Genomic DNA, 24,669 nt, shown 5'->3' on the forward strand with positions numbered 1-24,669 from the left:
TGGTTTTGAGAGTCCAGGGAATAAGAAAAGAAGGGGGCCATGGACTGAGGTGGAGAACAGTAGCTATTTAAGGAATTGGCTTAGGAAAAAGAGTCCAGAGGAAAGGGTTGAGTGATGCCAAGGATCGGGATGAGGTGGAAGGTCACGATGGTGCGGCGGCCCTGACCTGCATGGATGCAGGATATCGCGGAAGCACTCAGACACCTGGGCGTCAGACCGGGTAGGCGGCTTGACCTAAAGGTAGTGTCTGCCTGGCAGGCGATGTGGGGAAGTTGAGGCTGTCTTGAGAACGTGGTTCAGGTATGATCATGGGCTCCAAGCCCAGCCGAGTAGGGCAGTGAAGTCCAGAGAGGCCATCAGATAGGGAGAAAATGGGCGGGTCCTATGTCTGTATCAATAAGGGACTCTCTCTGAGTATCAGTAAGGGTTAAGGCAAAGGGCAAAGGGTGGCGGTAGGGTGATAAGGTTGAAAGAGCTGGTTTGATATGGTCAAAGGCTGGGCCACTGCTGTTTGGGAGTCTGGCTGCTGTGTGCAGGGGACGCCAGAACTCGGGTGCATTTTGTACTATCTGGGTACGTCTTAGGTCCTCAGATGGTCCAGGTGGAGGCGGAGGGCAGGGCCTTAACTCTTCCAGTGCCTTACTTATGCCAGTTGGTGCTCAGTATTTCAAACAGACTGACTGGAAAGCGGACTGTTTCCAACAGGAAGACCCACTTCAACAGCAAAGGCTCAGAAGAGTCCATTCCCCCTTCACTGAAACCCTCCCCCTGGGCTCCCCGCCACCTACCCTGCTTGAATCTCCCCAGTTCTCACTCTACCCAGTACTTACAGAGAAGGACCTTCCTGCCAAGTTGGAGGTCTTGACAACCTCTGTCACGCTAATATTCAGGCATGTGTGGTCTATATCGGGAGCAGCAGTTGGGGGGCAGTGGGTGGGCCCTGAAACTGGGAAGAATGAGATGGTGGGTGAGGGGCTGTGAATGGGCCTCTAGGGAAGTAGGGGAGCTTGAGATTCCACCTCCTAAGAAGGACATGAACCCACCTTGACTACCGCCCCGCCCCCTTTTAACCCCTCCCCACACCCTGCTCAGCCCCTACTTCCTGACTCCACCTTGGTCCTCGCCAAGCCTCAGTTCCCTCCAGATCATCCGTCTCCCTCCCCTGGAGAATCCACATTTCTATATCCTGAGGCATAGCAGCCATCACCAACCTAAATCCTTTCTTTCACCTCCTCCTGTACCCGTCTCCAATGGGAAGAAGTTCTTCTGAAGCTACTGGGCATGCTCAGAATGGCAGGAACACCTAGCCCAGGATGGTGTGTAAGACAGGTGGAGGGCATCTGTCCCAACATGTTGAGAGCATTTCCTTGACTTTCCTCACAGTGTATAATGTGTCAAAAATCATTACTGTGTGACTGCTGCCCGGCTTGACCCCTCCCTGCCGACGAAGGAGGGTTCTTAGAGATCCAAGAACAGTTCGGATAGGACTGTGTGATGGAAAATTTGGAGGAGATTCAGGAGTTAGAGCGGGGGTGGGTGGGGTGGGAGTTTTGTAAAGGAAACAGAAGAAATCAAAGTTTAACAATAAGGGCTGACGCTACAGTTTACTACATGCACATATGTTAGTATCTTGTCTCTATTTTAGAAATGAACAAACAGGTAGAGGGGTCACAAGTAACCCGAGGTCACACAGATGGAAACGTGGCAAAGCTGGGCTTCGAAGCCTGCCCATCTGGTTCTAGAATCTGTGCTCCTGACCCACTGCTCTGTGACCGCCTCTTGTCTTAGAGCCATTGCCAAAGTCGCACGTGTCCTTCATGTACACGAGGCCAGGTACGCCCCTCCGCGTGGTCCCTCCACCTTCCAGCTCAGGCTCATCCGGCGGCAGCAGAAGCATCACCCAGTGCTGCTCGATGGTGACCAACCTGAAGGCCAGGCGGGTCCTCACCCGGGCAGCCTGGCGCCCAGCTCCGGGCCCAGCACGGGTAGGAGTTCGACCACGTCCCGTGATCCCAGGGACAGGGAGGGAGGCCTCCTTCCCCTGGCTCACCCCGGCTCCTCTCTCTCCTCGCCGCCCCAGCTTTCCCGTGCGTGCCCTTCCCTCCCTCTGCTCTGCGTGCCCAGCTCCCCACCTTCAGTGTCACCGGCTGGAAGGGCCTTCAGGACCAGCCCAGCGGCCCGCAGGGAGACGGTGACCTCTCGGGTGCGGTGGCTGAGCAGGGCCTGGGGAGGGGGATGCAGGGACAGAAGGGGGTCCTCAGGACGAGGTTCACAACGCCACGTCACCAGCCCCGCTTCTGTCCCCTCCCCCCATCCCCCGCTTCCCGCCCCTGCCCTGAGTCTTGGCCGTGTCACTAACGTCCAGTGAGGAGCCAGAGGACGCAGGCTCAGAACACTCAGCCCAGGGAGCCCTTCAGCCTTCCAGACCAAGGACTACGCCCCCATACATCGGGTCAGCTAGCGAGGAGGGTGTTTTTGAGCAAGGGGACAGCGCCTTGTTCCTTAGGTCAGATCGCCTCCTTGGCTGTGTGGAAGGCCAACTGTAACCCGCCCACCCCTGCAAAACTCCCTGGAGGCTGGGAAACTCTGGGGGCAGCCACGAGAAAAGGGCAGAAGTTTCCTCTGGCTCTATCTGCTCCCCCTGACGCCCCTGACATCTGCTTCCCTCCAGCTGTGCCTCCGGGCCACCTGCTGACCACGCCACACACACTGACCTTCTGGTAGCAGATGGAGAGCTCAGCCCCTGGGCCCTCGGCCACGCCCCTCCTCCTGGGTGAAAGACTATCTGCAGGGAGCAAGAAGAGGCTGAACGAAGGCGGGAGGTCCCCGTCCCTCCCGCCCTGGCTCCCCACCTCACTGAGGTGGAGCTGAAGCTGCATCTGTCCCGGGATGGAAAGGCAGCACCTCGGGGGGGCCAGGCTGCCCTTCAGTCTGGGCGGGCTTGGAGGGGGCAAAGCACCCCGGTATTCAGCACAGGTGGGACGGGGGTTGGGGGGAACCACTAGGTGAGAGGTGGGAGGACTTTCTGGAAGCGGGGCTTGAGGAGCTGAGTCAGGGTAAGCTTTGGGAAAGGGGAGACAGATGCTCACCTCTGGGGAACTTGGAGTCTTGGATCTTGACTTTGAGCTCGGTGAGGAATATGTCCTCTGCAGGGTCTTGGCTCAGGTCACTGAAGAAGATCTGGAGGGAGGCGGGGAGGAGGGAGGTTGGAGGAGGCCGTCCCCAGCAGAGGCAGCTCCCCCCTAACCCCTGCAGCCCGGGATGCGGGGTTTTAATCCCAGTGCCCACCGCTGCCCTCAAATCTTCCCTGTGCCGACTTCCTTGCCCTTATCTTCCCCTATCTTTTAATTTATTTTTCTGCTCATTTGAATTCTCACAGAAACCCTGTGGTGAAGATTACTATTCCTATTTTAAATGGTTGCCCCACCTCCTACATTGCACCTGCCTTCCAGAAAGGAGAAAGGCTTGTGCCAATTGAGACGGCCCCACCTTTTCTTTCTTTCTTTTTTATTTTTTAATATTTCTTTCTGTCTTTATTTAGGCTGCGCTGGGTCTTAGTTGTGGCACGCGGGATCTTTAGTTGCGGCCTGCGACTCTTAGTTGCGGCCTGCGAACTCTTAGTTGCGGCATGTGTGTGGGATCTAGTCCCCTGATCAGGGATCGAACCTGGGCCCCCTGCATTGGGAGCGCGGAGTCTTAACCATTGGACCACCAGGGAAGTCCCTATTCCCATTTTAAAGATGGGGAAAATGAATGTTAGAGAGGTAGAGGTACCCGCGATCACACAGTGAGCAGATGGAGGGACCAGGAGGCAAAGCCATGAACTTATTACCACTTCACCATTGGCTCTAACTTTACACCCACTGCACCCAGCCAGTCCCACACTGACCCACTCTTTGGTTTACACACACACACACACACACACACACACTCACACACACACACACTTTATGGTGTTAATAGCAGGAGATTCAAAGATAAACAAAGGACAGTCTCTTATCTCAGGGGACTCAGAATCTTGGTGGGGAGGGACAGGCATCTGCAGGTATATGACAAAGTGGCAGTGAGGTGTCAGAGGGATGCCCAGGGCATCACAGGGGCACCCAGGAGAAGCACCCAATCGGGCTGAGAGGAGCAGAGGTGAGGGCAGTTTTGCTGTAGGGCGTGAGGGTTGGCAAGGATGAAGGGGAGTATGTGAGGTAAGGGAGAGAACCTTCCACATGAAGAAGACCTGCTTCTGCTTGAACTTGAGGCCTTAGGAGTTAATAATTATCTGACTCATCCAGAGAGTAAGAAGAGAAAGTTAACAACCAAGAATGTCTGGATGAGTTTATGACTTGCATCCTGGCCCCCTGTTTCCCTGGAGCCAGGGTATTTAGGTTGTGGGGTCCTGGGGTCCAGCAGGCCGCCATGGTCTCCTTGGAGCCCCAGGTGGGAAGCTTACCTTGACTGCGTAGATCTGGAAATAGATGGGTTGGGTGCCCATGCGAACATAGTAGGTGATGGCATCCAGGATGAAGGGGTCTACGGTCTGGGATGTGTCCAGGGAGAGAGGCTGTGAGTGAGGGAGAGGTACTGTCTTCAGCCAGCTTCCTCCATCCATCCTACTGGGGGAGCTGCCACTTTCTTCCTTTTTTTTTTTTTTTTTTTGGCCATGCTGCATGGCTTGCAGGATCTTAGTTCCCCGACCAGGGATTGAACCTGAGCTCCGGCACTGAAAGTGCCGAGTCCTAACCACTGGACTACCAGGGAATTCCCACCACTTTCTTAACAGAGAAACTCCAAAGCCCCCATGTGCCCTCTGTGATACACTAACCCAGCTGGTCCTTCAACAGTCCAAGGCTTTCCCACCACCCAATTTCTGCTCCTAATCAAAAGATGCCTGTCTAAATCCCCATCTCAGGGACTCTGATTCATTTCAATCACACACAGACATATTGGGCAGCTCTGTGTATAAGGCGCTGTGCTGGGTGCTTGGGGTAGACAAGATGCTTGAGAATGTAAGTAATGATGAGAGAGACTGGAGTGGGTTCTAGTTTGCATTAGCTACTCACTAGCCAGGTAACCTTGGGCATGAGAGCTGGAACCAGATGATCTGATGTCTCTTTGAGTTCTTGTGGCATCTGAATATATTAACACATGAGCTAATGTTTACATGCTATTGGGAAATGACTAGCGCCATGTCCTACAGGCCTTCCCCAACCCCATATGATTATAAAGCATAATGGGTTTTTCAGGTAAACAGAACGTCTATATAATGTCTGATAGTATCAGAGTTGGAAAGAAGCTCAGAGTATTTCACCCATATCCAATCTTATAATATCTCTTCTAACTTTCACATCTGGTCTATTGAAATCTTGTTCCTTTCAAAAAGCTCACACTGAGGAACTATGAACTTATTCTAATAGTGCTGCCATTGTTCACACTATTTCTTCATGTGGAACTGCTTTTGGAGTAAGTGTAAGGGCCACATAAATTGTTAATTATAAGGGGAAAGAGAGAAGGGGAAAATAAAAATCCTACATGTGTCTTGGCAGGGAAAAAAGCTACCAACAAAAGAGTATAAATGAGACCCTGCATCAGATGTTTCTCCTGTATCTTCCAGGTTTCGAGGAAAAGGTATTTTAATACCCAGCTAAACAGTCTTTCATATATAGGCAAAGACATTTTCAGATAAGTAATAATTCAGAAAAGATGCCTACCTCCAATATCTTTATTAGAATATAAGAAGATGCCCTAATCAATCAGGCAATGAAGCAAAATGTGGCCAGTTAGAAAGTAATTATGTAAAAATCAATAACTTCCTTTTATACTAGCAGTAACTACTACCCAAATATAATGGGAGAAAAATCCACAACTATAAGAAAAAACTATCAAACATAAGGAATAAATTTAGCAGGAAATGGGTAAAATCTATATGATGAAAACTGTACAACTCTCCTGAGGGAGATACAAGAAGACTTTAATAAGTGAAGAGTTATACCTCACCCCCAGAGAGTGTAACATAATGTGCTGAAGATGTTAATTCTCCAAATTTCAATCGAGATCCCAAGGGAATTAAAAATAAAACTTGACAAAGGGATTCTGAAATTTATCTGGAAAGATAAAGAAACAAGACTTTCTAAGTCTGGAAAGTTTTGAACGAGTAATGGGGTAGATGTACCGTGCCAGATATTAACATTAAAAAGTGCTAATTTATACAAAAATGAATAGATGAATCAGAAAGAATAGGTATCCAGAAATCAACTCAAGCATGTGTGACAATTTAGTAAATGATAAAAGTGGCATTTCAAATCCATGGGGCAAGACGGTTTACACAATAAATAGCTTTAGGACAACTGGCTAAACACTTGGAAAAAAATAAAATTACATACTAAAATTAACGGCAGAGAGGTTATTTAAATGTAAAAATTGAGACCATAAGATTGTTAGAGAAATTATCAGTAAATATTTACTTAATCTTGGAGTGGAGAAGGCCTTTCAAAGCATGGCTCCAAAGGCAAAAACCATAAAGGGTAAAAATATTGAAATTCTGTAAGTCAAAGAAAACACTCTGACAAAATTGATAGGTGAGTAAAAAAGTGGGGGGAAATGTCTGCAGCACATATGACAGCAGAAAGGGAAGGCCTTTCAAATCAGTAAAAGATGAGCTCTCCTTGCCCCCCACTGCTGCCTGGGGTAGGGGATTGGCACTATGGCTTGTGGTCAAGAGAACATGCTCTGGAATCAAGCTGCCTGATTCCAAGCGGGACTCCTTCTGTTACTTTGGGCAAGTGACCTAATCTCTTTGTGCCTCAGCTGCTTGGTCTGTAAAATGGGGATGCAGTGGCAATAGCGCCTGTAGACAGACAAGAGTACCTGGTTGGTAGGGCTGCTGCGTATAAGTGCTTAGAACAGTGCCTGGCATGTGGCAGTGCTCAGGAAGCATGAACTGTTGCAGTTGGAGAGAAAATAGCACAAGAAACGCACAAGAGAAGGCATATAATCGGCCTACACACTGAAGAATGTTTTACTTTATCTTCTCCATAGCGTTCCCGTAGGTGCCTGGTATGCGCTCCAAGTGAATTCCAGCCACTAGCTGGTTAGGGCTCCTCTTCTGTAGCCCTTCCTGCCTCACCCCTCATGGGGCTCCCTGGGCTGACTCCTGAGGTCAAGGGTCAAGAAAACACCCCCTACCCCCTCCCTCCTGCCCTCCTACCCTCGCTGCCCTACCATCTCTGCCAGCTTGCGGATGGCGGGGCACAGGGTGTTGACGACGCTCTCGTACCACGGGTCTGCGCGGCCCAGGAACGCAGCCAACTCTCCGAGCTCCGAATGCCTGGATGCTGTGGGCTTCTGGGGACAAAGGGACAAGGGGACAGGGCAGACCCGTCAGGCCCTCTCTGGCACTCTCTTCCTACGCGGAGGGTCCCCAGGTACCAGTCCCAGGCAAACTAGCTTTGGGAATGTGGCCAAATCACTCAACCTCTTGGGGCGTCGATTTCTGCACCATGTGAAGACTTGTTTTACACCTGAGATGAAGCTGGAATCCCCTTCCCTGAGGATGCCTGCCAGGGACACTGAAAAATGATCATCAGCCTTAAAAGGGGAGAGACAAGTATTGCCTTGAATTTAATGCTCTCCAATCAGAAGCAGAGTGGGCAACAGAAATGAAAAATTGCCAGTGCGGGCTTCATTCCTGGCCCCCCAGGAAGGGTGGTGTGTATGTGGGCGAGTGTGTATGTATGTGTGTGTGTGTGTGTGTGTGTGTGTGTGTGTGTGTGAGCCCCGTTTGAGAAGCTTGCCATTAATTCCATTAGAAAAGCAAAACGATGCTCCCAGTGAGAGAGCATCTCTCTCTGGCCACATGCAGCCCCCAGGGCCCACATCTGTGGCTTCTGGGACAGAAGGCCTCCAGGTCTCTCCCAGCACCACATCCTAAGGAAGAATGACCCCAGTTCCTGCTCCTGACACCTTCCATCTCTTCCCCCATGTCCCCCGCCCCCCCCCCCCATCCAGCCACCTCAGGTGCCAGCACAGGGATGTAGTAGAGCTGCAGGCTGAGTCTGGGGGTGAGGCAGAACTTCTGGGTCTCTCGTTTCCTGGCAAGGGGGAGCAGAGCACAGGCATGAGGGCAGGTGTTTTGGCTTCAGACAGACTTGGTTCCACATCCTGGCTCTGTTATTTATTATCTCTTGACTCTGGGCAATTGACCTACTCTCTCCGAACCTCTGTTTTCTCATCTGTAGAATGGGTGCAGTAAAGCAGGAAGCCGGGTGCGGGGGCAGGGGGAGCGCTGTGCACCATCCTCTGCCCTCCCACCCTGGCCTCGGTCTCCTGAGCGCCCCCCCCCCCCACCCTTCCATCCTTCACCAGCACAGGCTGGGCCCACCTGTGCCCCTCGGGGCCCTACCTGAGGCTGTGGTAGGCCCGGGCCAGGCGTCCCAGCATCCGGTCGTCCCCCAGCACCAGTACGCGGGCCGTGTGCAGCCGGGAGACCCCAGGCAGCAGCTCCCCATCCCCGCTGGGCCTGCCGATCCTCCGGTGCAGCCCCGGGGGCCCATCCCAGATGCCGGGCATCAGGATGTCCGGGGGCCACACCCGCTTCTTGATGCCCCCTCTGCGCTGCAACCCGGCTCGCTCCACCTCGGGGCTGCCGGGCGTGGGCGGCTCGTCGGCCCCCCAAGGAAGGTCCCGCTCGATGCCGCTGTCGGTGGACAGCACGGACGCCCGGGCCAACTCCCGGTCTGGCAGGAAGCCCTGCAGATCCAAGGCTTCCAAATCTGCACTGAGGCGGAGCTGGGATCGCAGGCGCAGGAAGAGCACCAGTTCCTCCCCTGGGATGCGGAGACAAAGGGGACCGTCAGGGCGGAGAGGGGACGCGAGGCTGGCAGGGCCCCACCCTGGCAAGGCCGGTGGTTCCGTGTTTCCCACACACCGTTAGCTGAACAGAAGCCCCATGAGATGCTCCGTGAAGGAACAGAGGTTCTGTGGCCGACAGAGACTGAGAACCCCACACACTCCTGCCACAAGTAAACATCTTGAAGGCTCTGAGAAGTCCTGCAGCAAAGAACTCAGCTTAAAGCGGTGCCTCCTCACTCTGGAGTCCTCTTCTCCACATTTGCTCCCTAGCAACCTCCATTCTCCAGCTCCCCCCCACTTTCCCCCGGGACACAGATAACAGAGCATCAGCTCCTGGCTCTTCTGATCCACCTTCATTTTATTGCTCATGAGGAAACTGAGGCCCCCAGGGAACTGAGTCCGTCTAGGGTGACCCAGCACGTGAAAGGACGTGTGGGCCTTGAACCCGGTTCACCAGTCTGGCACTTCCCACCACAACCTGCCGCTCTATCTTCCCCCCTCCCTTGAGAAGAGCCAGGGGGACTGGGGGACAGACATCAGGGTGGAGGGGGAGTGTGGGCAAGTGGGCCTCTCTAGAAGGCCCCCTCCTGCTCCGGAAACCATAACTTTTTTGTGCCTGCCTCCTTCTTGGGGACATGTATTGTCTGTTGGCACCATCGTGGCATGTGACACTTTCTAGACACATGTGGCCAGTGGCTAATGCACGGAGTGTTCTGACATAGAGAAAATGTATCCTCTTTTCAGATGCTGCAAACAACTCAGGGAACAAGGAGCACACACAGATACACAGGCGGACACAAAGACACAACACAGAGACACACAGACACACAAAGACACAACACAGACACACACAGATGCACAAAGACACAACACAGACACACACAGACGCACAAAGACACAACACAGACATACAGACGCACAAAGACACAACACAGGCACACACAGACACACAAAGACACAACACAGGCACACACAGACGCACAAAGACACAACACAGACACACACAGACGCACAAAGACACAACACAGACACACAGACGCACAAAGACACAACACAGACACACACAGACGCACAAAGACACAACACAGACACACACAGACACACAAAGACACAACACAGACACACACAGACGCACAAAGACACAACACAGACACACACAGACGCACAAAGACACAACACAGACACACACAGACGCACAAAGACACAACACAGACACACAGACGCACAAAGACACAACACAGACACACAGACGCACAAAGATACACACAGGCACACACAGAGACACAGGCAGACACAAAGACACAACACAGACACACAGACGCACAAAGATACACACAGGCACACACAGATACACAGGCAGACACAAAGACACAACACAGACCCAGACGCACAAAGATACACACAGGCACACACAGAAACACAGACGTAGACATACACACAGATACACAATAAATATACATAGAGATAGACACACACAGTGCACACACAGACGCAAACATAAAGACACATACACAGACACACAAAGACACCTGCACACACACCGAGAGACATACACACACACACACGCGCACACACGCACACACCACTACTTCCAGCCCCCTCCCCCTGGAGGGGTCAAAGGCACTGCACTTACAGAGCTGCTCCTCATCGGTCCATAGGTGGAAGGTGATATGGGGGCTGGGCAGAGGGATGCTTGGCAGCCGGGCCTGGGGGCGGTCACCTGAAGGAAGGCGCAGGCTGTGGCCGCCACGGAGGAGAGGACTGTGGGATTCTCCTCTGCCCTTGCCCCACCCCCAGCTCCTGTGTGGGGCCTACGGGGGTGGGTGGCAGAGACCCTCGCCCTCCCGTATCTGGCCCTGTCGAGTTCCTCTGCCTCTCTGCCACCATCAGCTCATCCAGGGCCTAACACCTGCCCAAGAATGCCTAGCGGCTCCCAGTTTCCTGCAAACTTCCTAGCTGGGCCTTTAGGACCCTTCAGAAGCCAGCTCACTGCATCATTCCCAACCTTTTTTCCCTCCTCCAGCCCTGCTGCAGCCATGCTGCCTTTCCCACTGTTCAGAGACATCCTGGCCACATGCAGACCAGGGGAAAGGCCTCCGTATTTCTCAGGGCCTCCTCCAGGAGCCTGCACACAGTAGATGCTCAACTAACATTTGCTCCTGGTGCTGAAAATAGTCACGGCCAAGTATGAAGGGCAGCAGGAAGCCTGCATCCAGGGGAGAGACCAGGGCCAGCCAACCCCCCCGTCCTCCTTCCAGAAGCCTTCCTGACACTCCAGCCCGGGAGTCATCCCCTCTCCAGACCTTATTGGCTGCCCACTGGGCACACCTAACATGTAGCCTTAGGATTTAACTTCCACATAGCACAGCTCCCTCCTGAACAAGGCTGCCAGCTTCCTTAGGGGAGAGCAACCCACGGTCACAGAACACTTACTACTGTTCTCACCACGCCCACAGTGCTATCATCTCACCAGGTCCTACCAGCGACCCTGGGGCACAGGTAATATTATCTTCACTATAGAGGAGGAGTCAGGGGCACAGAGAGGATAAGTAACTGGCCTGAGGTCACACAGTAAGTGGCAGAGCCAGAATCTGAGCCCAGGCAGCCCGGCTACAGAGTCCATGCTTTTACCCATGACACGGTGCCCATAACCACTGTCCCATGCTGCCTCCCAGCAGCAGGGGCTCAACGCGGGTGCTGGCTGGCCATTAAGGTGCACAGGGCAAGTCTGGGCGGGAGGCAGGTGCCTGGATGTCTGGGATGGTGGGGGCAGCCCAGACTGGTCTTGTCCTGCCCACGCAGATTTACTGCTGAGTTAGCAAGTGGTACCCAAGGAGAGCAAAGCCAGATTTGCCCCAGGGTTTGGCCCAGCTTTGGGAGGGGAGAGGCTTCATGAATAGACATTTCCATGTGGCAATCAGAGGCAGTGTAGAATATTAAAGCAAAATAAGAGGAGGTTAACAAGGAGGAAGTTTTAAGTAGGTGCCCAACCTGCCTGCCTCACCCTGACTTCTGCAGTCTCCACCCCACCTGGGGCTGCCGAGGTCAAGCCCAGGGAGGGCTGGCACACTGGCCTCTGCCCATGGTTTCCAGTCCTCAGGCAAGTGCTGTGTACCTATGGGTGCACCGTGTGTTCGCCGCGTGCAGGCTGACGAACTCCATGGGTGCTCTGAGCGGCCATGAAACAGGACACAAATCAGAACTGTCCTCCAATAGCCAGAAAATATATGTTCCAGACACTTCTCTGGGCTCTCTGGAGTTTCTGCAACACACACGGGCTTGCTTCCCATCAGTGTATGGCATTGTCTTATAAAAATGCAAGCAGAAAGGAAGCGTTGGAATAAAAATCTGTGAGACCAGATGGAAGTGATGTGGACTCAGATGCTATTTTGGATGCTGTTTAGAGGATCTGTGGACCACTGGATCCCTTGGTTACTATAGTATAGTGGTTAAGAACTAGACAGCCTGGGTTTGAATCTCAGCTCTGCTACTTACTAACTGGGTGATCTTGGGCAAGATTTATAGCCTCTTTCTAACTCTGCTTTCTCACCTGCAAAATGGGGTTAATGCTTTCTACCTCGTAAGTAGTCTACTGTGAGGATTAATTGATTTAATATATGTAAACTGCTGAGAACAGCAACTGGGGTATAGTAGGTGCCCAGTAGGTGTCAGCTGTTATCATGACCCTAATTACCCACCTTCTAATTAGCCCGGGACCTTCAAGCTCCTGGGAGCCGCTGTGTGTCCCACCCAGCTTCAGCCACGCGCGCAGACTCGGAGCGGGTACAGCGCCGGTCTCTGGCGCCCCCTGCAGGGTACCCGGACGGCAGCTCACCGCGCCTGCCGCTTACCGACGCAGCGCCCCCTGGCGGCCTCCGCCGGCCCCAGCAGCGAGCAGTAAATCTCCTCCAGCCTCTCCAAGTGGCCCTCCCGGCTCGGGCTGGGCTCGCTGGCCATCTGCTCCACGGCTGCCACCACAGCGTGGAAATAGCGCTCCAGGGCGCGGCGGGAGCTGGTCTGCCAGGGAGGAGCATCAGAGCTTGAGTGCCGGCTCTGCACCCACCCACCCCTGCTCCAACGCCAAGCCTGCAGGTGCACAGACAGCCCAGTGGCACCTCCCCTCTGCCCGGGACTCTGGCAGGAGCTTCCCCACGAAGGCCTTCCCACGTCCAGGGCTCCGCTCCTGCCCTGCCATAGCTGTTGCCCGATGCCGCCTGCAGCTGGGGGTCCCCTCGGCCCCTCACACCGTGGTGTGGGGGGACAGCTGGTGCCCGGCAATGTCGGGAACCCAGGGGGCCAGCGATGGCCTCTGGCGCCCACCCTCCTTGGAATGTCACTAAGTATCTGGATCACTGTTCTGCCATCACTCGGATGTGAACTCCAGGAAGGCAGCAGTTTTGTCTGTTTCATTTACAGCTGCATCCCCAACACCTAGAACATCTGCTGGCACATAGTAAGTGCTCAATAAATATTTGTTGAATATTTCCTAAACGTATGTCTCTCCTATACTGCCTTGACATACCACCTATAAATCATTATTTTTCTTTAAATCATTGCACTTTTTTGGTTCAAAATTATCCCAAAAGCAAATTTTACATTGCTGCTCTAAGTAAAACAGCTAGTGTCACTTGTCATAAGCAGAAAATAACTAAGATGAATATAATGATCACAAAACTCTATTATTAAATTCTAGTCAGGTACTATGGCCTGCCAAGGCTTTAGAGCTGGAAGCTTGCTTTTTTAAAAAAAAAGGCAGATTAGCAAGCGTTCAAGAGGTTAAGGGTAAAGCACCAAGCTGAGCCTTTCTCCTTAACGCAAACAGGCTTTGAAGAGCTTCTCACTCTCTGAGTTTCACCATGCTCTCCAGCACCGAAGGCTCCCGTCTCCATGGGTACCTCTCTGACACCGTGAGAACTCCCCTGGATCACCGTTCTCTGGCTGTGTCCCCTCACCCCCACTCACCACCAGCTGATCCCAGCTCATGACTGAGGATGCGGGGCCCAAACGAGTGACACGGGCAGGCACAGCAGGGCTTGCTCTGATCTCTTTTTTGTGCTAGGGGTCCGCTGAGCAGGGTCTTAACTTCCTGGGCTAAGGGAGAGTGGGTCATTCTGACTAGCTAGGGCTCCAATAAATATCTGCTGAATGACCAGCTGAATGAACACGAGCAATGAGAGGGACAAGGAATCAGAGTTGGAAGGGGCCACAGGGACCATCTCGTCTTGTTGCTTCATTTTATAAATTGATTATAAGTGAATTAATTAAATAGTTATCAAGTACCCACTAGGTGCCAGGCACTGTTCTAAGTGCTGGGGTACAGCAGTAAACAAAACAGACAAAAATTCCTGTCTGCATGCAGCTTATATTATAGTGTGTCTCTTTGTGTGTGTTTGTGTGTGTGTGTGTGAAATAATAAACAAGATAAGTGAAATTTATAGTATGATGAATAACAGTAAAGTGATGAAAAGAACATAAAGCAGGGAGGGAGGATGTGCAATTTGGGGGAGGGGCTGAAGTTTTAGATAGTGACCAGAGGAGCCTCACTGAAAGGTGACTTTTGACTAAAAGCCTAAAGGGAGTGAAGGGTCGAGCCATGTGGGTACCTGCCACGGGGCAGCCCCACCTGGACATCATCTCTAGCATCCAGAACACAGAGCAGTGTCCGAGAGCCGGGTTGTCCCAGGCGGACCTCCCAGTCTCGAGACCTTGTCAGATCCTGTGGACACGTGGGGAGACCAATCTACGCCCCCCCGCCTCCTACCTGGGCCTCGGACCAGGCCCTCAACAGACAGGATGTGGGCTGGTGGCCAGATAAGGCCTACCCACCAGACCGTGGTTGGCTGGGCCACCTCTCCCAGGCCCCACCGGTCCTCGAGCCGGCAGGTAGGACTGGGAACGGCACCCCTAAAGCAGAATTCCAGATAAGGAGGCTGGGGTCTCAGGAGGCGGGGAGCCCCAGGCCGGGCTGAGGTCTAGGAGCCCCAGCACCCAAAAGGGGAGGGGGGCTGCCAGGGGACCACTGAGGACCCCTTAACTCCAAGCTTCCGAGGGTCTCTAACTTCAGATGAGTGACGCATTCCCTGGGTCTCTCCTGGCTCTTCTTTGGTCCCTCCCCCACCAATTCTCTTTTCACAACAATGGAGACTCAGAGCCGTGAGCTCCGGATAAAGTGAGGTGGCGGAGGGGGCATAAGATTTTGACTATGCTTAAAAAAATACAGCTTTCACTTTCAGCATTTCTTTTTTCTATAGCGAAATAGTGCACGCATCAGACCCATTAATTTCAGCCCTGAACCCCACCCCATTCTTGACCCAGCACCTCCCAATCCTACCCTATTCCTGATGCCCTCAAACCCAGCCCAGCCTCACTCCCAAGCCAACCCCTGAACTCCAGCCACATCCAACTCAGGGATGGAGTGAGACTGCGGATCCTCTAATGCCTGCATCACTGAGAAACAAACATCAATGCGCTTAAAATGTTAGGGAACTGTTGACCAAACCCACCCACTTTGGCCAGGCACGCTGATCACCGCTTGCCTGAGCTGTCTCACAACAGGAGGTCCCGAGAATTCAGGAGGGGCCAAAAGAGGGAGGAGACGACCAACCTCCCAGAATCCTTCGCACTGGAATCCACCTTGGCTGAGAGATACGCCAACAGGAAGGACCCTGAGTCAGACTATGGACCAAGCAAGATGATTGGCCAGAGACAACCCGGAAACTAACCCCATCACCACAAAACCCGAGACTGCAAGCCACGTGGCAGAGCAGTTCTCCTGGGTTCCCTTACCCTGCTGCTCTCCGCCCGGGCACCCCTTGCCAATAAAGTCTCTTGCTCTGTCAGCACGTGTGTCTCCTCGGACAATTCATTTCCAAGTGTTAGACAAGAGCCCACTCTCGGGCCCTGGAAGCGGTCCCCCTTCCTGCAACACTTACGTGTTTGACACTGTTGTGTCAAAATGGCGCCTTGACCATGGGCTGTTTGGTGAGCCAGAAACAATCTCCAGAGCCGCAGGTGGCCACACAGGGGCTGCCGGGTCAGCTGATAAACTCTGGTCAGGAAGGCAACTACCCTCCCCCCTTCCCGAGAGCCACGGCCAAGTGCGGGGAGAGGGGACAGTAGCCCCCGTTAGGACAGACACATGAGACACATTAGGGGCCATAGGTGCTTGTGCTAAAAGCAGCCTGGGGCTTAGGTATGAGTCCGGGGTGGGGGGAGGGCATTCCTCCATCACGCGTCTGTGTGTTGTGAGCCTCCCAGGGGGCTGTTATGGAAGGAGGGATGTCCCAGATGGTGGCATGGGGGAAGGGAGTCAAGAACCCTCAGTGGGTCCAAGCAGGTGGGCAACCACAAAGGAATGGTATGGATGGTCCTTTTAGAGAAAAGGAATGACAGAAAATGACCAACATGGTTCAAGGAGGAACCCAGCCGCACATAAAAGACACCTATCAAAGGAAGGATCCAAGACCTAGGGCTCAGGGCGTGGAGAGTTCCAGATGGAAACAAGAGCAGGAAGGGCAACGGCTCCAGTGCATGTTGACGGGCAAAGCAGGGTCTGAGACTTGGGCCGGAGGAAGGACAGACACCCACTTCCTGGGGCAGGACGGGCAGGGGATCGTGGACCCCTCGAGGGCACGCCCCCGTTCTGGAGCCGGCCCTTCCTACGGCACCACAGCCCTGAGCGATCCCCCAACCCCGCTTCCCGCAGGGCAGGCGCCTTTCCTCCTACTGTGCAGACTCCGACTGGCCACACTGGCATTCTCCCCCACCCAGGAAATCCAGCACCTGGGGGCCACCGCGGCCAGAGAATCTGCAACCTGCTGCAGTCTTGGCTGTGGACAGGGGTGAGGCTGAGTCAGAGAGAAAAGCGAGGAAATAAGCGGGCAAGTGTTGGAAGCAAACTAAATGCCCACAACAGGAGCAGGGGATAGTTAAAAGAAATAGCAGCACATTCATGAGACAGAATTCTCTGCACCAGCAGAAGCACATGTTTTCTAAGGAAAATATTTCCATATGGCCTATTTCCAGTGGCAAGGAAAAATAGATACTATATATATGCACATAGAGAGGCAGTATATAAACTGTATACAGAGTCTGATAGCTCAACTGTTAAAAAGGAGTGGGGCTGCGGATGGGGCTGGAAGGCGACTGAACATAGGCTTGAAGTCAGATAGACCTGGGTTCAAATCCAGGCACAGCCACTTCCCATCTGTGTCACCGCAGGTAGGTTATCGGCTTCTCTGTGCCTTTGTTTTGATAAGTACATCCAGTTCACAATGTTGTGGTGAGAATTTTTTAAGGTGATACCTGTAAAGTGTTTAACACGGTGCCTGGAACACAGCAGACGTTCAATAGACGGTGGCTCTTATGATGATCACTGTTGTTAGGAAACAACAGGAAACATACCAAACGTTAATTGCTAATGTGTGTGGGTAGAGGGGTGTGAGTGATTTTTATTTTCTTTCTTGGCTCTTCTGCATTGTTTTTCAAATTTTCCTTAGTGAATGTGTCTTTATTTTTGGTTTGGGGAAAAAGGTGATATGGAAACCGGAGAAGGGGGAAGCCGAGGGGTGTGAGGACTGGTATGGGGGGGTGGGGGCGGGGGGGGTGGGGGGGGCAGGGCAATGACCTCACCTGCAGCTTCTTCTGCAGCATGCCTGCCTCGCAGGCCTCCCCCAGCGCCGCCTGCAGGGCGTGGGAGACCACGTGGCGCATGCAGGCCTCTGGTGTCTGCTGCCCCTGGGCCGCCTCGATCTCCAGCAGCAGGGCGCTGCACACGGAGGGAGACACCAGCTCAGGATCCACGAAGAGGAACACTCTGAGGGCAAAGGTGGGGGGACCGGGAGCTGATGAGGAGGACCATGGGGAGAAGGGCCACTGGAGGGGCACCCTCAGAGCCTTGCAGCGCCCGCCAGCCCCCACCCCAAGTTATTCACTTCCTCCAGAAACGGGAGCCTCAAATTCAAAGTTCTATTGGGGGACCACACTAGGGAGTGGTGGGGACTGCAGCAAAGAAGAGCAGGGACGGCCCTTCCAGGGGGGCAGCTGGTCCCTCTGGGTCCCTCTCGTGTCAGGTAAGTTCCAGCTGAAATGCCGCTCCCTCCCTCAGTGTCATGGCCCGTTGACCCCGTAGCCCTCTAGGAGGGACCCTAAATCCTGCCTGCTGAAACGAGCTCTGAACCCTAAGTGAGCCCCTTCTTCTCTCATCACCCTCAGCACACCAGAAAACCAACCTCACCCACCCTCTCTTCCGTACTCAACTGTCATTTCAACCTCTCCAATGCCAAGTCCTCTGGATCCCTTCCCCTCCCTGCACCCTCCACGAACACAGAGCCCCAAGCTACACCTTTCAGTACCAGGCGAGCAGAGGTACCTGCAGGGGAGGAGGCTACGCACCCCCCGCTCCACCCCTGACTCCATCAGCCTCTCTCCCCAGCACGAGCAGTGGACGTGTCCTCAGTCTTACACACACACAGATGAAAGACCCCGGATCTCATGGTGTGACTGTGGCCTGAATTATTGATATTCTAGAGGTGCCTCTGGCTGCTTGATGCAACGCCATGGCCAAGGGCAGAACGGAGGTGGAACCATGGACCTGCAGAATGGCCCAGTGCTCGTGTCCACGTTCTGCATGTGAGCGGGCGAGCTCTGAATCCAGCCCAGGAAGAAAGTCCTAACTGCTTTCAGGGATCTCCAGGGAAGGACACGCTCCATCCACCCTGAGGACGTCCCGCTGCTGGACCAATGCCATGGGTGGGAGGGGCTCCTCCCCATCCAGCCTCCTCACCTGTCCTGCGGGCAGCACCCTGGCTGGGGCCACTCACCTCTCCCGGTAGGGGTACAGCTCACTCGTCAGGTTCTGCTCGGCAATGACCAGCCTCTGGTACAGCGTCCCTGCAGGGCAGACCACTTCAGCCAACCAGCGTCTGAGTCTCTGACCCCCATTCCCTACTTTCCCAGAAGGTGCTGGGGCTTTTGAGCTCCCTGGAATCCTGGAGAGGAAGGCAAGACCTTGGGCGGAGCTGGAGCGGCTCTTACCTGGGACGGCCGTCTCCGTTTTCAGCCTTATGGCGCAGTCCAGGGCGATGGTGCAGTAGGGGGCGGGCAGGGTCAGCAATCTCGTGCAAAAGGCATAGGTTCTCTGGTGGAGCTCCTCTGTGATGCCCGTGGCCTGGGTGACAGGGAGGAGTCAGGGTGCCCAGAGCCCTAGGTCTCGAAGGGTCCTGGGTGGGGCGGGGTGATGGGGCGGGGGGAGGGCAGCCAGACCTGGGCTCACACTTCCCTCCCAAATCTACACCTTCAGCCTCTTCTCCCAGCATCTCTAGGACATCTCCCCCCGCACACCACATTCAGGCTTATCAAGATGGAAACTCATCCCCATCCTGTTCTGCCAGCAAGTCAACTCCCCTCGCAGCCCTTCTGCTCTGTCGGGGTTGCAGATTTACCGCCACTACCTCCCCAATGTCATCTCTTCGTGTATCAGGGCGAGGGCAGGGCTATGGGGAGAAGCCAGGTAGGGGCAGGTGCTCCTAGAGCTCCTCCAGGCTCGCTCGCCAGGCAGAGACCGCTTGTCTCCTGAGTGTCCAGCCCCGTCACCCGTGGGTCACCCCGACCCCCTTCACCCTCAGTCCCCGCTCACCTTAGTGAGCACGTACATTAGAGTGTGCAGCAAGGGAATGATGACATGCCGGGCATCCTCACTTTCTGCCTGGAAAACAGGAGATCACAGGACATGGACGGGGCTGGGGGTCGCAGGGGTCTCGCCACACCCTAGCGGGAGATGGGGTGGAAGGCAGTGTCCCAGCAGGCCGAGGGGAGTGGAAAAGGGCCACAGCCTGCCCTGGTAGAAGAGCCGGGCGGGGGGGGGGGGGGGGAGGGCGCACAGGTGCGGGAGCCCAGGTGTGAGGGCGTGGGGGAGGGGAGCAGGGAACTCTCTGGGGGGAGGAGCCGGCAGCAAAGCGACAGGCGAGGCGCCAGCTTGGAGGCTCCCTTGAGGGCAGCGTTTCCCAAACCTAGAGCACGGGGTGGTGTGGAGGGTAATTATGAGGACAATTGTGAAAATTTTTAGTAGTTAGGCATTTACATTTACAGGTACTTTCCATTTCTGTCCAGTGATACGGGATTTCTATTTACGGTCGTGTTGTAGAGATCCTTTTTGAAAGACGTTAACTCAGGTCAAAGAGTGGGAGTCAACGTAAAGATAAAATTGCTTATAGCAAAGTACTGGAGAGGGAGAAATACGGTAGAAATCAAAAGACAAAAGTGTGTGGGGACACGGGGCGGATGGGCCCGAGTGCCCAGCGGGAATGGCCCCTCTTCCTCTCGTGCCCGTCTGCCCCCCCACCCACCCGAAGCCCGAGGACTCACCTTCTCCAGTTCTCTGAGCAGGATGCGGACCAGTGCCGGACTCTTGCCGGGATCCCGCTCGACCTTCTTGTGCAGGGACCATCTCCACATGCCTGGGTCAGGAGAAAGGGGTGCCCAGCCCAGCCAGGCGGGACGAGGGGGGGCCTCTGAGAGGAGACCCCTCTGAGCAGGGCCCTGAGCCCTGGAGTCCCAGGTCTGACCCCCGCCCCCACTGCCAGGTGCTGGGCTCCGCGCCCATGGAGGGGCTTCTCTGATCTGCAGCCTCCGTGGGCGGTGAATTCCCAGGGCAGAAGGGAGGGAGGTGGGACGCTAGGGGGGACAGGTGTGTGCACGTGGCTTCCGGAGCAGCGACGTTTACAGCTCAGCACCCCAAACCCCGTTCCTGGGAGTCATGCGGGCCTGGAGTGCCAGGCGACTTTTATTTGCAAGGCAAGTTGGAGAAGGCGGTTAAGAAAGAGGGTGGCAGACCCCCGATGGGCTGTGTCACAGTCCCTGGAGGCTGAGCCAGGGGGCAGAGAAGGCCTTCTGGGTCCTTCAGGCTCCAAGGATTTCCAGGAGGACGGGGGCTTGGCTGGAAGCCCCTCATTCTGTGAGCTCCAGGCTGGGGCGCTTTCCCGAGAACACGTGGGCAGAGTTGGCTGGGCTGGGGCGGGGGAAGCAGAGAGCGGACAATGCCTGCCGGCTCTTACCTTGGTTGCTCGGCAGGGCAGGGGCCTGGGCGCTGAGCTCTCGGAGAACAGCGTGCACGCTCCGCTGGAGGTCCAGATCCACATCTGGGCAGCAGGGTGGGGAAGCTTTGAGGCCAGGAGCCCCTGGCCTTACCCTCGCTCCCACCTCCACTCTCCCTGAGAATGTCTTTAGCCTCTTCTCCGAGCCTCAAGAGGTGCCCGGAAGTAATGAGCTTAGAGCTGGCAGTCTGCATCCCGACCAGGACTGCAATACAGCCTTTCAACCAGCACTTCTGTGTTCTCTGTAAAATCCACATTCCCCAGAGTACGGTACGTATATTGCCAGTGACATGCGAGACAATTTTAGATGGTACACAAACGATTCTAAAATTTGAGTAATTATGCACTTGTTTTAATGTATAGAAAAAATATATAACTAGTTCCTCAACTAGTGTGAAGCTAAAATTTAAAGCCAAGTTAAAGAAACGTATCAGATAAATACCAGGAGGTGACAAGAACTCTCTCCCTGACCAAACTTCACTCAGGATCCTCGAAGCCCTGTTCTCCACTAGGCCCTCAGCGTAGCCCCTGTCCTGTCTTTGGTCTCCAAGCCCAGTTTTAGCAAGAATCCTGCTGTCAGTCGATAGAAGTCCCTCTCCCTGATATCTGATCAAGTTCTCTATTCCCCACCTTTGATGTGTAAGTCCTTGACCTGCGTCCAGCAAGAATCCTGTTAGGTCAGTTTAGTAAGAATCTCCCACCCCTGAGGTCCCCTCTTAGGAATTTTCCATCCACTGACCCCTCCCTCTGTTTGTTAGCTGTAAATCCCCAGCTGTCTTTGCCTTATTCAGAGCAGAGGCCCATCTCTCTCCTCTATTGCAATAATCTTGAATAAAGTCTTCTTTAGGGTTTAACAAGCGTCAAAATAATTTTTTTCTTTAACAGCAGAGCATTGACATTGCCGAGCGGTGGAGGTGGGTACACGAATCAGTAACTGACATTTGGAAAGTACCTCACTGATCTCCCGCTACAACAAGTTTAAGGAACCAAGGAGCTTTGTGCTGTTGGGCTGCGAAATCCATCACCTCCTGCCGAGGCCACACTTCCCAGCCAATAGGGACAGCAGCAGGAATTCTAAAGCCAGCTCCTCCTCGGGAACCTTTGTTGGTGACTGACTCTGGCTCAGGGATTCCCCAACCCAAGACCCGTCAGTCTAACACATTTCCACCCAACCCTTCCTCCCTTCCTCCTTCCGAGTCAGATTTTCATCACCGTCTGGGCGCTTGCTCTCCCAAGCCCTCACCAGCTTCCTCTCCATTTTCTGTCCCACAGGTGTTTCCCCACATGAAGCCTTGCATGTCTCATCTTGTCTTGCTGTCTGCTTCTTAGAGGATCTGGACCAACACAGGAAGTACGGGAGACACTCCCTGCACCATCAATTCCCCTTTATGATCAGCTCCAATCAAGAGGATGTTTTTACAGGCGAGGGTGCAGTCTCTTGTTGTCAGACAGTACAAACCACACGCCTCAGAGGTTCCCCTTTTGCCTTGGCGGTCAGGAAACTTACAGCCAAAGTGGGGCCCCGTCTCAAAAATCAGCTTATCTCAAGTGACAGAGACCTCTTCTCCTTTGCTCCTTTTCGGGTGCGCTTGCTTCACGTTCTACTAAACATATATCTTAATTGCCTCAGATTCCTTTGGAAATAGGTAGGGTAGAGAGGACAAATCTAAAAAACCAGCAGGTTGCAGGCCAGGAGTTAGAATTTGTTTAGGTCAAGGCACCCCATGCCCTGGTGCTCAGGGACTGGCCCTTCCATGGCTCTGGCGTGGGCCCTTGCACGTCTGCTGGGGCCACCCAGCATCTCTGAAACCCTCACTTTCCTCCTGCCTCTCACTTGTCCCCCTGCCCAGACCAGGTCCAGGTCTGATCCTGAGTCTCCTTCAGGCTCAGAGCGGGCAGGAAGTAGGCAGGTGTTACAGCGCACGCTTGCCCACCCGGCCACTCTGTTGGGCAGTGCAGCATCTCCCAAAACTGGCAAAGAAATTATTTAGCCTGGCAAGAAGTCCTGTCACAAGCCATCCTTCCATCTACCCAGCTCCACCTGGCATGAAAATAAATGAGTTAACGCAGGGTGAGTTATTAAAAAATAATGCTATGTCCTATTTCTTCTTCCCTTCTTTCTTCCTTCTCCCCTCCCTTCTTCTGCCCACCTCCTCGCCATGGACTACACAAAAGACTTAAAACTGTGATAACTGTGATTTCCTCCCTGCCACCTCATTAGAAGGGCAGCCAAACCTTTGTCTTCTGAGTCCTAGGTTCTCCTGCTTTGCAGAGGGAGTTAACTTTTTATGTTTCAGAGAAAAATGGAGAAGTTAAACTCTGCCAGTAGCCCCGGGAGACAACCCCAAATAAACTTTGTTTCCAAAAGTCTGGGCAGCTGGAACAAACTCTCAGGCTTTGGTCCACATCTGGCTTGCAGACGTGTCTTGTTTGGGCTTGTAGAGTGTCTTGAGAAAAAAAAAAAAAAAATTGAACTAGCTGCCAACATTTACAAATCAGGAGATTTTGCATAAAAGTTCGGATTTCTGGCATCTCCTGAAAGTCTGTCGACACTGGGCGTACATTCTTTTTACATGTGACAGTGACAGGGGCTGGGGAACAGCTGCCCCTTGAGACAGGGCACAGCTCCCCTAGGGCTTCAGAGTGGTCACTCTCCTTGTTTCCCTCACTTACATCCTCTCCCCGGCCCCTTGACTTTGAGACCCCTGGCTGTCTGATTGACACAATCAAGCTGGATTGTCTCCAAGGGATGGGGGTGAAGGCTGCTGCTTATTTAAAGAGGGGAGTGGCAATTCAAGGGTGGAAGTTTGGATTCCCAAGACTGTGAGGGCACGAGGGTTATGGGGACCCAGGAAAGAGGGAGACCAGGGTTGGCTGGGACATAGCTGACCGGTGGTGGCAAAGATCTCAGATGAGGGCAGCTAAGCACTAAACTCTGTATGCTTGAGTGCCACTGCTGTGGTCTCCTGGGCCACCTTTGCCAGAGTACAAGAATGTCCCCAAAGGAGCCCCCTGTCTCCTTATGGACCGTGCAAGCTGTTCTGGGGGCTGCAGCCATAGTGGACTGAAGACCACTGACACTTCCCATCATCCAGACTTTGTAACCCCTGGGCTTCTCACAGGATCCCAAGGAGAGGAGGTGGGTACTGCAAGTGAATGACATTGGAATTTGTACTGACCTTGGAAAACAAGAGCTTGAAGCTGGATTTGTTTTGATTAAGCCAAAGAAATAATATTTCTCGTGCCTCAAGTATCTCAGGGTCGTTTATACATGATATGCAATGTCTAACAGCATTCTTGATCCAGAACAACCACTAAATAAATAACATTCAATATCCACCTCTCCATCCAGAAATAGGATATAACTATCAGGTGTCCAGATTACTATTAACACCTAACATTTAAATAGCACTTGAGGGCCTCCCTGGTGGCGCAGTGGTTAAGAATCCTCCTGCCAATGCAGGGGACACAGGTTCGAGCCCTGGTCCGGGAAGATCCCACATGCCGCGAAGCAGCTAAGCCGGTGCGCCACAACTACTGAGCCTGTGCTCTGGAGCCCACGAGCCACAACTACTGAGCCCACGCACCACAACTACTGAAGCCAGAGCGCCTAGAGCCTGTGCTGCGCAACAAGAGAAGCCACCGCAATGAGAAGCCCGCACACTGCAACGAAGAGTAGTAGCCCCTGCTCGCCGCAACTAGAGAAAGCCCACGCGCAGCAACAAAGACCCAATGC

General features: G+C 53.7%; 1 protein-coding gene across 1 annotated transcript in view; it reads right to left on the reverse strand.

Moving 5' to 3' along the window:
- Window positions 1-24,669, reverse strand: part of PIK3R6 (phosphoinositide-3-kinase regulatory subunit 6) — a 47,646-nt gene that overhangs the window by 5,530 nt on the left and 17,447 nt on the right. The window contains exons 3-18 of the mRNA XM_036837154.1: window positions 20,895-20,978; window positions 20,206-20,297; window positions 19,478-19,546; window positions 18,877-19,009; window positions 18,663-18,732; window positions 17,473-17,656; window positions 12,693-12,858; window positions 10,475-10,561; window positions 8,393-8,816; window positions 8,003-8,081; window positions 7,213-7,335; window positions 4,445-4,555; window positions 3,090-3,180; window positions 2,715-2,785; window positions 2,133-2,223; window positions 831-940 (exon numbers count right to left, since the gene is read on the reverse strand). Coding sequence (XP_036693049.1) covers window positions 831-940; window positions 2,133-2,223; window positions 2,715-2,785; window positions 3,090-3,180; window positions 4,445-4,555; window positions 7,213-7,335; window positions 8,003-8,081; window positions 8,393-8,816; window positions 10,475-10,561; window positions 12,693-12,858; window positions 17,473-17,656; window positions 18,663-18,732; window positions 18,877-19,009; window positions 19,478-19,546; window positions 20,206-20,297; window positions 20,895-20,978 — 1,985 coding nt within the window. The remainder of the gene's footprint in view (window positions 1-830; window positions 941-2,132; window positions 2,224-2,714; window positions 2,786-3,089; window positions 3,181-4,444; window positions 4,556-7,212; window positions 7,336-8,002; window positions 8,082-8,392; window positions 8,817-10,474; window positions 10,562-12,692; window positions 12,859-17,472; window positions 17,657-18,662; window positions 18,733-18,876; window positions 19,010-19,477; window positions 19,547-20,205; window positions 20,298-20,894; window positions 20,979-24,669) is intronic.

The sequence above is a fragment of the Balaenoptera musculus genome, chromosome 20, assembly GCF_009873245.2.
Source record: "Balaenoptera musculus isolate JJ_BM4_2016_0621 chromosome 20, mBalMus1.pri.v3, whole genome shotgun sequence".
Taxonomy (NCBI): Eukaryota; Metazoa; Chordata; class Mammalia; order Artiodactyla; family Balaenopteridae; genus Balaenoptera; species Balaenoptera musculus.